The sequence below is a fragment of the Diabrotica undecimpunctata genome, chromosome 2 (assembly GCF_040954645.1).
Source record: "Diabrotica undecimpunctata isolate CICGRU chromosome 2, icDiaUnde3, whole genome shotgun sequence".
In the NCBI taxonomy this organism is placed as follows: Eukaryota; Metazoa; Arthropoda; class Insecta; order Coleoptera; family Chrysomelidae; genus Diabrotica; species Diabrotica undecimpunctata.
The window spans coordinates 84,308,377-84,326,232 of NC_092804.1; the positions used below are offsets into that span (position 1 = coordinate 84,308,377).

The 17,856-nt window shown below is 31.5% G+C and overlaps 1 protein-coding gene across 1 annotated transcript in view; it reads right to left on the reverse strand.

The window, feature by feature from the left end:
- Positions 1 to 6,663: 6,663 nt before the first annotated feature.
- The window catches only part of LOC140434713 (uncharacterized), a 402,091-nt gene continuing 390,898 nt past the window's right edge, over positions 6,664 to 17,856 (reverse strand). The window contains exon 11 of the mRNA XM_072523176.1: positions 6,664 to 10,676. Coding sequence (XP_072379277.1) covers positions 10,662 to 10,676 — 15 coding nt within the window. The 3' untranslated portion in view covers positions 6,664 to 10,661. The remainder of the gene's footprint in view (positions 10,677 to 17,856) is intronic.

The window sequence follows — 17,856 nt, forward strand, 5'->3', positions numbered from 1 at the left end:
TCGTACTTGAAAAAAATAGAATCAGGTTTATCTTTCAAGAACCTGAACCATTTGATTTTTTTCCAGCTTACAGTTTCATACTTTATTTTTTTTTTTTGTTGGTTTGAGCCAATTCCTTCCAATCTATGAAAGATGCGTGATCCAAATAAACAATGTTGTAAGGCTTTGGTGTTTTTCTTGCAGTCTGACAAACAACATGCCATTCTGAAGGTACATTAATTTGTACATTCTTTGCTGCCCTTTCAATTGCTGAATGCATGGAATCACCTTCTTGCTGAGAGTGCCCTGGTTCATAAAATACGTGATCGATTACTTTGCAATTCGTACATCTTCTGACAGCATGTAACAATGCAGTTGCAAAATATTGATTTAAATTCTGCCCACCACAGTTATCCCTCATTAGGAAGAATTCTTCAGTTTGTGGATGGTTTGCTATGTAATTAAATACACAGGTTCCTATTTCATTAGCACCTCTATTCCCTTCGGTCTCGTCCCATAGGTTGCAAGTTCCTTCTTTAGTCACCAGATCGAATATGGTGAGGTCAAATACAGCAAGTTTTCGTTTGTAAAATATCGAGGATATCTCGCCCTTAGGACATTCTAGCACAGCTTGGAGGTCAAAGTTTATGACAGCTTTCTTTTCATTAGTATTTTCACTGTCTTTCACTTTTCGTGTTTTAAGTTCACGGGCTGTCTCTTTGTCTGACGGGCTGTCTAGTTTTTCATTTTTTATAGTGTTTTTTGAGTTATCTTCCCTGCATTGTTCAAGATATGACGTATACAACTTTTCAAGATTGAGTTGTGAAGAAAGGTAGAGTTTATTGCTGGACTTTGTGCAGTAGTGGGATTCTACTTTTGGTATGGATTGAATATGCTGACTGAAGCTTTCCCTCTTTGGTCAGTCGATACAATTCCACCAACGCTCCTTTTTTCCAGGCGTAGTCTAGAGGTATAGTGTTTTTTGAGTTATCTTCCCTGCATTGTTCAAGATATCAAGTATACAACTTTTCAAGATTGAGTTGTGAAGAAAGGTAGAGTTTATTGCTGGACTTTGTGCAGTAGTGGGATTCTACTTTTGGTATGGATTGAATATGCTGATTGAAGCTTTCCCTCTTTGGTCAGTCGATACAATTCCACCAACGCTCCTTTTTCCAGGCAGGTCTGAACAACTTTTTCTGTTACGGACAAAACTGACAGGAAAAATAAACGACAAACACGAACGTGCTCTGAGTGTTTCTCTAGATGGTAATGAAGACTGCGTTTTTTTCTGGATTCAGGATTACCTCGTCGTCTACTAGGTTCACTTTCAACTACATGATTAGCAACAAACTGTCGTTGTCGGTCTTGACTACGATCATCTTCTCCCATTTTAAAAAACTGAAAGAAAATGTCATTTTTTTCAGATTCGGAAAATTTGTCACTACACTTAAGAAAACATTTAGTACACACAAAATTTTGCCTTTCTTTCTTTTTTACTTTTTTTCCCCTTTACATTTCTGTAGGTTTTACCAGCACTCCTTAAATACTTTCTTTCTTCTCGTTCCTTTTTAGTTATAGCCTTATTCGTATTGTAAGTCTTCTTTTTTTTTTTAATAAATGTTCAGTATTATTTGTCAAACTCAAAGCATTATCATCAGATTCTGAAAGCTCCAAAATCATGTAACGCTTCGATATGTGTTGTCTCAAAACCTTTTTGTTTTCAAAAATGATATTGCAATGGTAGCACATGAACCCCTGTCCAACATAATTTTTGTCATTTACCTGATTTGGGGGTGTTCCTAAGCATGACTGAATATCAATATCAGGGGACTCGCTTATTGCGTCGTAGGTGATTGTTGGGTCAGTTAAATCTGGATGATTTAATGTTAGTTCTTTAGATAGTAGGTAATCGATGACTTTGGATATACCAGCTGAAATATCCACAATGTTTTCTACGCATGACGATAGCATAAATTGCTCATTTTCCTCGATGAATGATGGGCTTGCCGGTTGAAGTGACTGTAGTAATACGTAATCTTGTATACGCTCTTCATTATTATCTAATTGGCCTAGCTCTTGTTCTGGTATTTTGGCACTTACTTGCATGTTTGTGTCATTACCGTGGTCAAACTCACTGTTCTGAACCTCTATATTTTGCTGGATAAGAGCCATGATTTTTTGAGAACGTGATTGAAACATTTTCCCCCTGAAATAAAACAAAAACGTGAATGTGTGGTTTCGATAGTATTTAATTTATCTAGATTTAATAAACTAGATTTAAAGACTTTCCCTACAATGGAAGGTTACTTTTATTGTGACTTATATAACGTAAAGAGTTTAGGTCTAGTTAAAAATACACAGCCTATAGTGTGAAATTAAGAGTTATCTGGCATTATTTGGCATTCCCATAAATATACCAATGTAATGTTGACACCATCTATCTATCGCCCGTCGGCAAATTCAAACAAAAATATAACTCCAGACCATATTTTACCACCTTTAGTCCAAACAAATTAATATATGCATTTAATATATTTTTTACCACCAAAAATGAGATGTTTTAATCAAATATTGTTTCAAATATAATGTGCAGAATAATTTTGAATTACGTTTTGCTAATGAACTTGCTTTTTTGTCCTTAAAAGTAGAAAAAAGTTTCAATTATATTGCTTAATATTTCATCTAAATATAATCGTCTAACAATTTTAACTGTACTAATAACCAAGTATAAATTTTCTAGTGTTAAACTGATTGATTTACGATGAGTAACCCGGTTGTAAAAAATACCGGCGTCTGCCTTAATAAAAAGACATCGGTTTTCGAAAGGGATATGGAATTTCATAACATACAAATATTATCTGTTTGAATTTGCCGAAGGGCGAAATATCGATGGACTTGACATTACTACAGTACAATACTAACAGCCGAATAATTATTTTTGTGCTGTAAGCATGACTTTTTAACGAATTATAGGCGTACTGACATTTGAAAACACTACAGAAACTGATACTTGGACGTAGATTAGGAATATTAGAGATACTATTTGTAAACAATAAGTTCAAAAAACCGTTATTAGGAATATATTCCAAGGTGTAATTCACACAGTTGTGGCTTTGGTAGTAATACAAAATTTAAGCGTATGCAAAATGTTACAATAATTTATTGCTACTTACCAAGGTAATACACTCAAGAGTAAAATGTTAATACATAAATTACACAGAAAAACATATAAACAATTGAGTAAACAAATATCAACACCACCACTCAGTTGTTGAAAATCTTTCAGAGCTAACCTCAAAACAAAACAGCTGACAACAAAAGCTGGTAGCCTGATCTAGCATCAGTGCTACCAACCAACGGCTTAATTGTTAACCTAGTAAAGGAGAGGACTATAACGATGGAGTTTCAAAATAAAATTCGTATGTTCTCTATCGTTTTGTCACACAATCACAATAATTATGACTATGGTATTTCATAAAAATACAATCAATGGTGTTATTATTACTAATGTAAGAAGGGCCAACGTGAACATTCTTCTTACCTGCATGTTCGCCTTATTTACATGATACAAATTGTTAAGAATCAAAAGTAAGAAAGGCGAATGGGCCCATTCGCCTTTTTAACACACTTGAAATTACATTCGCCATTTTTTCACTTGAGGTTTCTATGGAAACCATTGCTCATACAAGTTCGCCATTTATACATAACTGTAGCTCCCAACCAATATCCACGTGTCAAATCGGCGAAAACACCAAAAACGTAAAAATGGTGTATTCGCCCCTATTACATAACACCGACGATATATGGTATATATACCTAAATTGTCTATTTCGTTTTGGGTAATATTTATTCAACAGCGATGCCAAGAGATGCCAAAATGATTATTATGAAAATGGGATATACATTTTCATGTATACAGCGGCAAAGATAAAACGGTAAAACACTAAACTAAATATATATAATATTTTCACTATACCGTCATTTATGACTTAAATATTTTCTGGAATAAACTAATATAACTTAGTAGGGATTAAACAAAGAAAGCGGATATTTTACAGTAAATTTTTAACTATTGAGATGACTAGACTTCTTGTAACAAGTACAGGAAAAAATTTATTAAGATCATGTACAGTGGCATCGATATACAGTTTCCACTTTGCAAGACGATACCAAACTGATGGAAAAAGCATAATGTGTCGATGCCAAAATGATAGCAAGATATATATCTGGTTTTCTCTTTCCTATTGGGCTCCGAAATATTTTACATTAACCTTGTTAGATCTGCTCTTCTCATGTGTCCATACTAAATTAAACGTTTTTCTTCAATTAATTTAATTTCTTTGTGTATTAATCTTAATAGTTTTTGGAGACTATTGGATATATCTTCTTTAAGTTAAGCCGTTACCACTTGGTCATCTGCAAAACTTAGGTACAGGAAGTCGTCTTGGATAGGTATTTTATTTCTTTTAAGAATACTCTCTTCTCACGTGGCCATAACAAATTAAACGTTTTTCTTCAATGTAGTTAATTTCTTTGTGTATTACCCCTAATAGTTTTTGGAGACTATTGGATATATCTTCTTCAAGTTGAGCCGTTACCACTTGGTCATCTGCAAAACTTAGCGTGTACAGGAAGTCGTCTCGGATAGTCGTCTATTTTATTTCTTTTAAGAATGAGTTTCGTAGGTATTAGGCACTAATAATGAGAAAAACAGTAATTTACATGGTTTACATAGTACATAGTAAACGTGGTGCTAAGTAAATCCCAAGGTATTTACTTAGAACCACGTTGTCAGTGTTGTGGATTTATGTTTTTACGATAAGTCTAGTACTTTTGATTACTAGTATATACACTCGCGATCATAAAATCCGGGCCACCTTGAAAATTTTAAGTTTCTGGAATATTTTTGCCTCTGGTGCAATAATAACCTTTTTTAGGCTAACGTATTTTTTATTTGTCATCAATGTTTGTTTTGAAAGAAAAAAAAACGGTTTTTTATTGTTTTTATTGAAAAAGCAGAAAACAAACCAAATTGTTGATAAAACAGGCATACGAAAAAAATGGAAAATACAGAACGTGGTAAAATGTCAGTGAAATTTCAATGACTAATATCGTGTATTGCCTACACTTGCTCTAATGACCTCTTGCAAACGACGGGGCATACTCTCAATTTTTCTCTGGATTACATGTTGTGGTATGTTATTTCACTCTCTCACTAACAGATCCTTAAGCTCCTGTCCGTTGTTAGGAGGAGATGTTAGGGGTTGAATACGTTTTTTCAAATCGTCCCAGATATGTTCGATAGGATTGAGGTCCGGAGACCTAGCTGGTCAGGGTAACCTCGTAATTCCAACCTCGTCCAAGTATTGCATTGCACGTGGCAACATGCGTTCGAGCGTTGTTCTGCATAAAAACCGTGTGTTTTCTCCAAGCCAAGAGATGATAGTCCAAAAGGACGAAGTCTTCTCCTGACTGTTGCTGCGCTAACATTGCGATTTCGTACTTCCTGTAGACGATTTCGATGCATAATCGCAGTTGAGGTCCGGTTTCGTAAAGTCTGAAACACAAGAAAACGGTCATCTCGTACCGTGGTCATTCTTCTTCGTCCAGAGCCAGGTCGTCTGGATAGCAAACCCTTCTCCTGAAAGCGTTGAAGCACTCGTTGAACCGAAGAAAGGCTTACGCCAACAGTTCTTGCGACTTACCGTTGAGTGTGACCGTCTTTCACAAGCGCAACAATTTGTGTCGTTTCAACGACAGTCAAGGGTACTTTTGGCAAAAAATAAACAATAATAAACACTAATAATGGCACTAATAAACACTAATGGTGGCAATAATAAACGTTTGTTCGTTGCATTTGAACAGAAAGTCGAAGCACAAATGAGACATTTAAAACAAGCGGCAGTTACAGGTACCGTTCATTTTGGGAAGTGTGCTCTTTCCCGCGAAATCGGCACTATTGAAATTCTTTGTTGCAAAGGAAACCGCTAAGTCGACAACAATTCCCAGAAACATGCATTAGTTTGTATTTGTATTATTATTTACGATAAAGCTCGTTAAAAATGAAATATCGGTGATTTTCAAGGTGACCCGGATTTTATGATCGCGAGTGTATTTTTGATTTCTGTGGATTTTTTAAATGATCAAAATCTTCTATTTGATAATAAAGCTTTTGTCTGACTCATTCTTTTTCAAATAATTTGTTTTAATATTTAAAAATGTTTTAAAAATTAAAATGCAGGAATATCACAGAATATCATCAGAATTGAGAAATTAACGAAATTAGTTATAGAGCAGTTACAAAAGCAGACATCCATCAGTATTTCTTCGATTTTTTTCTTAATCAGACATTATGTAACTGGTATATCCATAAACCTGTCTAGAAACACTACGAAGTGTTTACGGGTCTTGCGGTCTGAAATAAAAAAAAAATACCAATAAAATTTCGCCAATTTACCTAATTTTCCGTTTCATTTGTTCTGTGAAAGACTGTAACTGTAATACATAATTCTAAAACCTAAATAGCTCAAATATTATGTCACGGAAGACTTGGTCATTGCACTGTTGCTTGTTTAATATTCGCAGTGTTTGTTTTTCAGTCTTATACAATATTTTTCTTATTGCTAAAGTAGGTTTACACACCAAAATTCGAAATTAAATTAACAAACAAGTTAGTGTATAAAATATTTTAATTAAAAACTTCACTCAAGTATAAATAGATGCATACAATATAAAATATCTCCAAATATATTACTCTTTTTATAATAATACAACAAAAAAAATACTACAAACGCTATACCTTACATTAAAGCAGTCTAAATATAACATTACTTAAAGAAGGTTTAAAAGGATTGGCACAAAATAAAAACAAGTATATAGGATATATTCATATTTTCATGATCACAGATGATTTTTGAAACAATTTTATATTTATATTTATCTTCTTTTATAAATCAGTTCGATTCAGACACAATATTAAACTTGCTGTATACATTAAAGATATAAATTAATACAGTGCTTTTCCGGCATTTGGCTCAGAAATAAATTTTTATTTATATACTTTAAAATACATTATCGAATCATTAGTTTTAGGTATCAAAAGTGTTAAGCCAATAGCTGCCTTACAATAATGTTATTTTATAGAATATTTTATTCGAAAAATTATAAATGCGTTAATAGTTTTGAATGAAACAGATAAAAAAAAGAGGAAAATGAAAAAAATATGTGGTAAAATTATTAAGGAAAGGAAAGGTCAGAGACACATAATCTGTAGGGAATAATAGGATGGAGGGATCCATTGCGTTCTAGGTGTTGCATAACGTGAACAAAATACTTAAATTTTCGTGTTTTTACGGTTTTTTTACTACTTTGGACGGATTGTTTTTTTAAACTTTATAATAGTTCTTTATTTACCACTCTGTCAATCCAGCTTATGCATAGCAACCTTCGATACACCCACATTTCGAAAGATTGAAGTATATTTAATAGCGATTTAGTAAGCGCCCAGCTTTCTACTTCATACAGTAATCTCACCATGTAACATTTGACGAGTCTTATTTACAGGTTATTGTTAATATTCCGTCCACATATTCTTTTCATTCGGAAGAAAAGTGCTCTGGCCTTTTCAGTACGGATTTTTATCTCTATCCCAATTGTCACTTATATTTGAACAAGATAAGTAATTTTAGTAATTAGTTTTTTCGATTTCAGTAGTATATGCTGTAATTATAAAGTCGTCTACCAGTGTTGTGATGACTACCATATATTTGGTTTTTGAAATATTAAGTTTTAATCTCTATTCTTCGCATTCTCCAGTAACTCATCAGACTAAAAACCCATACAATTTAACAGAGAAAGAGCCGTGGCTAGAAGAGCATTAAGGCAAAAAAAGAGACAATATCTACAACTACAAATTGTAAAGGTAGAAAGAGAACATAGATAGAACATAGATAGAAGAGATACAATCAAAGTAAAACATTCTACAGAGAGGTAGACAACATAAGCGAGGTACCTATATAAGGTGCCTCTCTTATGGTCCTTTTTTCTGGACTGAGACAGAGAGATCCGCTGTTTCCATTGTTGTTTAACATATCCTTAGAATGTCGTGCGAAAAATTTATCTGAAAATTAAATCAGACATAGCTGCTCGGGGAGCAAAGGTCGTTCTCGCCTTTGCCGATGACGTAGATGCGGTAGCACAATCAACATTAGAAGTTAAGGATATTTTCTCGAGCTTTGAAGATGCTGCATTAAATATCGGTCTTAAAGTAAATGAAGACAAAACAACATACATGGTCGTTTCAAAACAAGAACGACGGCGAGTAAGGATACTATAAACCATCATAATTTCGAAGTAGTTAAAGGATTTATGAACAACAATTTCCAATGACAATAAAGTAGAACGAGAAGTTGAAACGCAAATAATGGCAAAAAACAGATCTTTCTTTGCAATACAACATCTAATTAGGTCAAAATTTCTCTCACTAGGTGTAAAAATCCAGATATATAAAACCATAATACAACCAGTAGTGGTATATGGAAGGGAAACATAAACGCTGACAAAAAAGAAGTAAATGAATTGCTGGTGTGAGAACGTAAAATCCTTCGAGTAATATAGGTATATAAACACCAATAGACTAAGATAAGCAAGACATGTAATAAGCAGTAACGACAATCGCTTTATAAAGAATGTCTAGAGACATCTAGAGACAAAGATTTCAAAACATTCCATATTCAAACAGTTTTTATATTGGTGGAGATACGTAGACGATGTACTGGTATGTTTCACAGGAACTAACAGGCAACTCGACCAATTTTTATCGTATATTAATTCACTTCATAGTCATATTGAATTTACAATAGAAAGAGAACAAAATCAATCAGACTTAAAAACAAACATGACTTCTTCATATTTCATAAAGCTACCCATACTGACACGACTATACACAATTCATCTAACCATCCTACACAACATTATCATAGTATGTTACATAGATTAACAGAAATTTAGATGTCAAAATACAACTTTGAGACAGAATTAAATATCATTAAGCAAATAGCAGTAAACAATGGATACAACGAACAAACAATTAATAAAATTTTACATTAAAAACTACACAAGAAAGCCCTGAAATTAGAATTTCCACCATCAGAAAAAATGCTCGATTACATATATAGGCAAAATATCAACAAAAATAGCCAAACACATAATAAAGAAAGGAATACCACCAGCTTTCAGAACAAACAACAACTTAGGCAAATATATTAAAAACAACAAGAGCCAAAATAAAAAACACTTACACAGTGGTGTATACAAGCTTAAATGTGACGACTGCCCAAAAACTTACATCGGTCAAACTGGTAGAAATTTTAATAAAAGAATAGCAGAACATACAAGACTTGCAATAATAGAAAAACAGATTCTACATACGCACTTCACCTTCTAGATCATAATCATTCTTTTAATGACGAATTTCAAATTCTTCACATTCAAAATAAAGGCCTTAAGCTATTTTTGTTAGAATCTATGGAAATTAACAGTTTTCCCCTCCTCAACCTATTTCATTAAAGACTATATAGTGTAAACGCATGCCAAAAATAGATCACTTGAGACAGGCACTCTGCCAAAACAGCTGTAGTATAAGATTTTATAATAAATTTTGTGAAAGTTTTGAAAACAAAATTTTCAGTGTTTTATTGTTATATAAAGAATGTGTTTTGGGAAAGACCAGATGAGTGAAAGTCTGTAGGAGGGCCTAGAAAAAGGTGAAAACACGCAGTCAGAGCGGATCTGGAGAAAATGGAAGAGAGACACCGGTTAATAGTGGCATAGCACCGACAAACATGGAAGACAATATCCACAATAACCACTCAAATAATCACGAAGAGTTATAAAGCCATTGATGATAATGATGATTACCTTAATTTTATTCCTATGTTCCCTGCAGTACCCAATCGTTAATACTTTTGACTCAAAAAACTGTTTTAAAATTAAGATCTATAAAATAAGAATATCTATTCTGAACTTACTCGTTGTTTCCATGAAATATTTCATTTAATATTTATAAAAGTCAGTATGCACCAGTCACAAAACATAGAAACAAATTATGTTTAACGTTACCTCAACGTGTCTCAAAACTTACGTTATATGCTTTACAATTGCAGAATAATCCAGCAACTAGACACAAGTGTACATTTTGCTAATACGGTACTAAGCCATCCCGCTTATTACAATGTTTTATTTCAAACGTTACAACGGCGCAATTAGTTCAGTAACTCCCATGAAATAGGGTAGAGTGTAAAAATACTGTCAGAGTATTTGCAAAAAAAACATCCCACGCTACGTATTTACCTTGTGGTGATATTTTACTACTAAGTAATTAAGGAAATATATACATAATCATCTTTCGAAAGTGTTCAGTTTTGGAAACAAAAAAAAAGATGTTACAGTAAGTGGTACAGTAGACTAGCGCGAAGCTTTGTACTATGTTTTCTATATTTTTAAAATGTAAATATTATTTTTAAAATTGAATAAAGTAATTTTATTATTTTTTTATTATTTACATTTTCTTACCATATGTACACAAATCATGTAAACAAATCTTATGATATTCAAATAATTCGATGAATTCTTATTTTTGTTCCTAACGCCACCTGTTGACATATTAACAAACCATACGTTGTTTAGTTGTGACAGACCTATCAAATTAAAACGAAATATTAAATTATAATAAAATATAAATAAATATCACTTGATAGTAAATTGAATTATTATATAAACTAAATATGTTTAAAAATAGCAATTGTATTTATATGAAACTATTTTAAAACAATAAGTGTATTAAACATTTAATATGTTATAGTAATTACTATTTAAATGGGAATAAGCCACAATTAAAGGTTAAAGTACGTTTATTGACGTTTCAATTTCCACTTCGGAAATCTTTCTCAAAATACAAAATTTTCAAAGAAAAGTTCATACTGTCGGAGAAAACCCAATACCCCAATATTTTTGTAGACACTAGTAAATATCGGAGTGACAATTATATTGGAATGATATTCTTTAGACATTATTAATTATTCTATGGAAGACTACTTAGTAGTTGGACTTTATAAAACTAAACAAAAATTGATTTGGCAACAATGTTATTATGAAAATAAGTTATCAACAATGACAATATATTAAACATGAACAGTTCATCTTCTTTTGTCTGATGATTCATGAAAGAGTATGGTGACATGATCTCCCGATCGCTCGGATCATAATTTTCTGTCTTGGGCTGCTAGGAAAGTAACGTGGAAGACTTAAGAGGTAGCTCAAATTACAATATCTTAGGGATGTGTGTTAAACTGTATGTAACTACAATAGGAAAAAGACAATTGTTGAGCCGTTTCAGAGTTTAATAAGAATGCAAATTTGGGTTTCTTTAAAATCAATATTACAGAATAATCAACAGGAGAATATTTTACCCTTGATGCGTATGCTTCCCGTTTGGTAAACAAATATGCAGTAGTTTTAGCCTTAATATGAATAGATAACATTGATTAAAAAAATTTCTATTTTAAGTGGTAATAATTACATACACTCGCGTCTAAAGTCAGCCACCATTAATTATTTGCTGAAAAATATAAATACATGTTTCAGTATTTTAACAAAGAGACCTGTATATTTTTTTGTGGTGTCTTAGTGGCGCACTCATTTAAAATTTCGCACTGGTGCGATTTTGTAACATTATTTTAAATGGCAACTATTTTGGCAACTAGTACCTCATTGAAACTATTATATAGTCGATTCAGTAAGCTTGAGTCAATTTTGAGAGAATCATTATCCGAAAAATACAATATAAAAATTCTTGCCACTTATTAAAAAGATATAGTTATATAGTTTTAAAAATCTACATATTTCTTTAAAGACATACACAAATATGCAAGAGAAGAGCCTAGTAGAGGAGAAAAGTCCATAATAGATTATATTCTGACAGAAAATAAAACAGATAGAAATAACATAATAAAAAAACAAAAGTAAAAGACAATAAAAGTGGCATAATAAAACAGTAATTAAAATTGAAAAATAAAGTAATAGTCAAGAAATATGCTGATGCAATGGGCCGGTTCACCATGTGACGAGCGCATGCGCAGCCATGTTTTTCGTACAGTTTTGATCAACAATTGAGAGGTTAGGCATCACTACATATATATATATATATATATATATATATATATATATATATATATATATATATATATATATATATAGAGAGAGAAAAGAAATTTAATCTTTGCAGATTAGTTAAATAGTAAACTCTTAAATATTGGGGAAATCTGCAAGAAATACTCTAATGTGTATCAATTGTTTCGCCGAACGTTTTCGCCAAAGAGAATTAATTTGGCTTCTTCAGGGCTGAAAGAGAATAAATTATAATTAGCTACCATATATTATCTATTAAAACATTATTGATCTTACCGTAACTTAGAATTGTAGAGTTAGAATATTAAAAAACTTTGCTAGTAACATAGTGGTGTTTTTTGTTACTATGTGCAAAAAAAAGTTTTTTATAAGGATTGAAATGTATGGTAGCTTCGAACTTGACACGTAAAGGCTTACCCATGGTTAATCGAAAAACCCAATGCAACTACATTTAAAAGGAGGTAATTCTTTGAATTGTCGGCAATAACTAAATTTTTGATTTTTAGATAGTTAAAAGTGAGGTTCTGTTTAAGCCAGAACGCAAGCGCTGACAACTTCAGTAGGTCGTATGAATCTTTATGTCGTTAAGGTTCATTGGTAAAAAACGAATGAATTTAAATCCCAGTAAAGGGAAATATTATTTTGATTTTCTTTATTTAATTATATTATATTGTTCATGTATTATTGAATCTTATTGAGACGTATCTAAGAAAAGCAAGGGAATGTTATATATTTTTTGTTAATGAAAATTAATTATAAAGGTATGTTAGTTGTTAATGGATATATCAGTCAAGTTAGTTATCTGTGATATAGTATTGTTCTTGGTATCTGATTTAAGTAACAGGTGGTATATATCGCTTAGATTCTTGATGTCACTCTTAACATTAATGGAGAAATCGTTAAGGAAAATATAAGACATTTCAATGAACTCTCTTTTAGATTTATTGTTCTCACGGTGGAGAATTGTGGTGTTAGTATAGTCCATGAGATGACCAGTGGAATGGACATGTTTGGCTAATGCACAACGGTCAGGGTGAAGTCGAGAATCACTTTTGTGTAGTGTAATACGTGATTTCAATAATTGAGATGTTTGACCGATGTAGGAATTGTTGCAAGAGAGACATGGAATGTTGTAGACAATATTACTAAGCCTATCTATGGGAGTCTTATCTTTTATCTTAGAATAAAGATTATTAATTGTTAGGGCTGATCTACAAGCCACATTAAGTTTAATGTTGTTATTATTATTACCAAAGCTATTTTCAACATAAGCTATATAGCTATATATAACAACATTAAACTTAATGTGGCTTGTAGATCAGCCCTAACAATTAATAATCTTTATTCTAAGATAAAAGATAAGACTCCCATAGATAGGCTTAGTAATATTGTCTACAACATTCCATGTCTCTCTTGCAACAATTCCTACATCGGTCAAACATCTCAATTATTGAAATCACGTATTACACTACACAAAAGTGATTCTCGACTTCACCCTGACCGTTGTGCATTAGCCAAACATGTCCATTCCACTGGTCATCTCATGGACTATACTAACACCACAATTCTCCACCGTGAGAACAATAAATCTAAAAGAGAGTTCATTGAAATGTCTTATATTTTCCTTAACGATTTCTCCATTAATGTTAAGAGTGACATCAAGAATCTAAGCGATATATACCACCTGTTACTTAAATCAGATACCAAGAACAATACTATATCACAGATAACTAACTTGACTGATATATCCATTAACAACTAACATACCTTTATAATTAATTTTCATTAACAAAAAATATATAACATTCCCTTGCTTTTCTTAGATACGTCTCAATAAGATTCAATAATACATGAACAATATAATATAATTAAATAAAGAAAATCAAAATAATATTTCCCTTTACTGGGATTTAAATTCATTCGTTTTTTACCAATGAACCTTAACGACATAAAGATTCATACGACCTACTGAAGTTGTCAGCGCTTGCGTTCTGGCTTAAACAGAACCTCACTTTTAACTATCTAAAAATCAAAAATTTAGTTATTGCCGACAATTCAAAGAATTACCTCCTTTTAAATGTAGTTGCATTGGGTTTTTCGATTAACCTTGGGTAAGCCTTTACGTGTCAAGTTCGAAGCTACCATACATTTCAATCCTTATAAAAAACTTTTTTTTGCACATAGTAACAAAAAACACCACTATGTTACTAGCAAAGTTTTTTAATATTCTAACACTACAATTCTAAGTTACGGTAAGATCAATAATGTTTTAATAGATAATATATGGTAGCTAATTATAATTTATTCTCTTTCAGCCCTGAAGAAGCCAAATTAATTCTCTTTGGCGAAAACGTTCGGCGAAACAATTGATACACATTAGAGTATTTCTTGCAGATTTCCCCAATATTTAAGAGTTTACTATATATATATATATATATATATATATATATATATATATATATATATATATATATATATAAAAATTACTAAGTTCTCGGGAAGAACCGCGTTGAGAAGTGAAAATTGCATGTAGTTCAATTGTAATTGCATTGCATGTAGTGAATAGTATTTATTACGAATAAAATATTGTAAGTATAGCAGGAGATTATTTATAAAGAAATTAAATTTAAATGCAAATATAGCGTGCATCGCTCTTACATATTCCATAAAGACACCGCTTCGTGGTTTTTTCCCGTACATATATAATAATAATCGATTAAAAAAAATTATTTGCTAATTGAGGTATTTTTTTCCTTATTTTCGTATTTATATTTTTCAATAATAAGACTTTCTTTGGTATTTTTATTTTAATTATGTGTTCAGATGCACTGTATTGATATTTATATTACTAACCTAAACTAACATGTTTGTTTACAAAAAACGGTACGATAAAATTAGCTGACACTATTTTGTGATACACCATACTGAAACAGCAGAAAAAATATGTAGTGTAAATAAAATTAACAGTAAAAACAAAAATGATTGCATAGTAGGCGGAGGAAATTACACGTCAAATAAATTAAAAAAGATACATGGAGAAAATATTAAGGTAATAAAACAGATTAAAACTAGAAACAATATAAAAAACTGGCAGGAGAGCGATCCTGGCAAGATTTTGGAGACAAATTAAAAGAAGACAGCAGGAGCAACCAAAAATTATTCTATAAAGTTATAAAAGGTCTAAGAGGTAATAAAAACAAACAAGTAACGTCGATTAAATATATAAAAGCAATAATAAAGAATATGACATTATGACATTACATATGAGACATTAATAGATACAATAAAAAAACTAAAAAATGGAAAGGCTCTTGGATCTGATAAAATTACGGAGGAAATGATTAAAAGTATGGGTAAGAAACGAAAACAAAAATTTCTCAAATTATTGGGAAATAGGTTTGATTTTACCTATACTGAACAAGGGCGATATTAAGAATTGCAATAATGATAGAGGAATTACCTGGCTTACCACAGTTACAAAAATATATGAAAAAATTGAAAAGAAACAGACTTGTAATATAACTAACACTAGATGAATCCCAAAGTGGTTTTAGAGCAGATAAATATACGCAGCATTTCTAGACATACCTAGCATTTCTAGATATGGAAAAAGCATTTGCTAAAATGCATGGAACACGTTTGGTAAATGTTTCTAAAAAAAGTTTAAAACATGAAAAATATGTAGTTTTATTTTGTTATAAATAAATTAATTTATTTATAATTCAATTAAAGCATTTTTGGAATTTATCAACGCGTTATTTAGATTTTTCTAAGGTAATGATTCAAAGATTGCCTTCCTATTGTTTATAACTTCGTCACAAATGTAGATCATAATTTTGACCGGTCGGATTTCAAGAACAATTGCTCGTAATTCAATGTTTGTCTTTCAACTTTTGTCTTATTCTACAAGTCTTTTACAACGCCGTGTTCTGAATTTAATTTACACTAATAATTACCGAGATATTTTTGTTTATAAGCAAATAATTGTTTACAATTTAAAAAAATCCCTGATGCCGTCGAAATAATCCGATTTCAATTCTATAAAGTGCGATGGATAGGTGAAGTGCTCTTGTTATGTAAAAGATTGGCAAACTTCTATATGGTTTAGTGTTTGTTGTGGAAGGTTTTAAAGAATTAATTTTTTTTTTTTAATTTAGATTGCAAAATTATTATGCAAAATCTATTAAATCGATTTTAAGGAAATTTGGTGAACTGTTTTATTATATTATCAAGATTTTCTAGACGAATTACGAAGGTCCTAAGTGCAATCTAAGTGATTGAAAAACATTGAGTCAGAACATACTTGTTATCCCTTTCTTTTTGTATTTACTTCTATGTTGCAGCAAAGATAATAAATTAAAACATTTTTATGCAGTTGTATCTTACAGTAAATTCAATTATCGCTTTTTTATTTCTGTACGACTTTGCTCTAAAACGAATCGTTTTAAAGTTTTAAGCAAGGAGAGTGGAAAAAATGATGTTTTTAAACACTTTTAAATAATTTGATTTTTTTTATTAATATTCACGACCTATTTGAACGACTTGAGAACTTATTAATAGCGAAATAAACTTATTATTCCAAAGTTCTTTATTTGAAAAAATAAAAACAATCTTAAATAATAGGAGAGTATATTTATTATTTTAATAAAAAACTTTTTATACGTCACTAATAATCTGTAAATGACTAACAAATCCACTAAAACCTTTGTTTTAATCGATGCAGTTTCGTTTTGTTGATAAGCCGCATATGAATAATTATTTACTTTAAAGTTACAATTAATATTGACTATAAGTACATATGCTTGGTTATATAGTAACTTCCATTGACTTGTGGTCGAAGTCAAAGTTTGATCAGTTTTTGTGTGATCCTCTCTCGAAGTTTCAAAATGGATACCATTCTTTATTCAATAATGACAGTGTGAAACAAAATATTAACTACCCCTATTAATTTGGTTGACTTCAGCTTTTATGAAACATATTGTTACGTTTTTCTGTGGGTTCAGAGATTAAGTGAAGTACACGTAGTTAAACTAATTTTATTATTAATTGAAATAAATAATTGAATTTTTATTGAAATTGAGGAGCCATTGCAAAGCTTAATGGTCTGTTCTTATCAAGAATCTTCTGTCATAGAGGAACGAATGATAGTATTCTACTACTTTAACGACAGCCAATAACTCCTTTCTAGTGACACAGTAGTTTCTGCTTTTCCCAGAGTTTTACTGAAGTATCCGAAGCCGTGTTCCTCAGCCCCCTGCTGTTGGGAAAGCACCGCCCCGATACCATTTAAAGAAGCATCCATATTAAGCACGGAGAGACCCTGTTCTTTCGGATATGCCAGGATTCTAGCCGTTGTCAATTTATGCTTACGTGTGATGAAGGCAAGCTGGCAGTCGGGTGTCCAGTGAAATGACAGCTTCCTTTCAGTCAGGTTATGGAGAGGTTTCGCAATTTTTTTAAAATCTTTCACGAAGCGACGATAATTACTGCAAAGACCAAGAAAGCTTCGGACATTGTGTTTATTTTTTGGTGAGGACCATTCTTGTACAACTTTTATTTTTGCCGGGTCTGCTGCAACTCCTGAGGATGAAATTACATGTTCAAGGAAACTAACTTTTTCGTTCCTAAGACTGGTGAAAATTTCTTTCAAATTGACAAGTTGTTCGTCGATGATCATGATGTCGTCGAGGT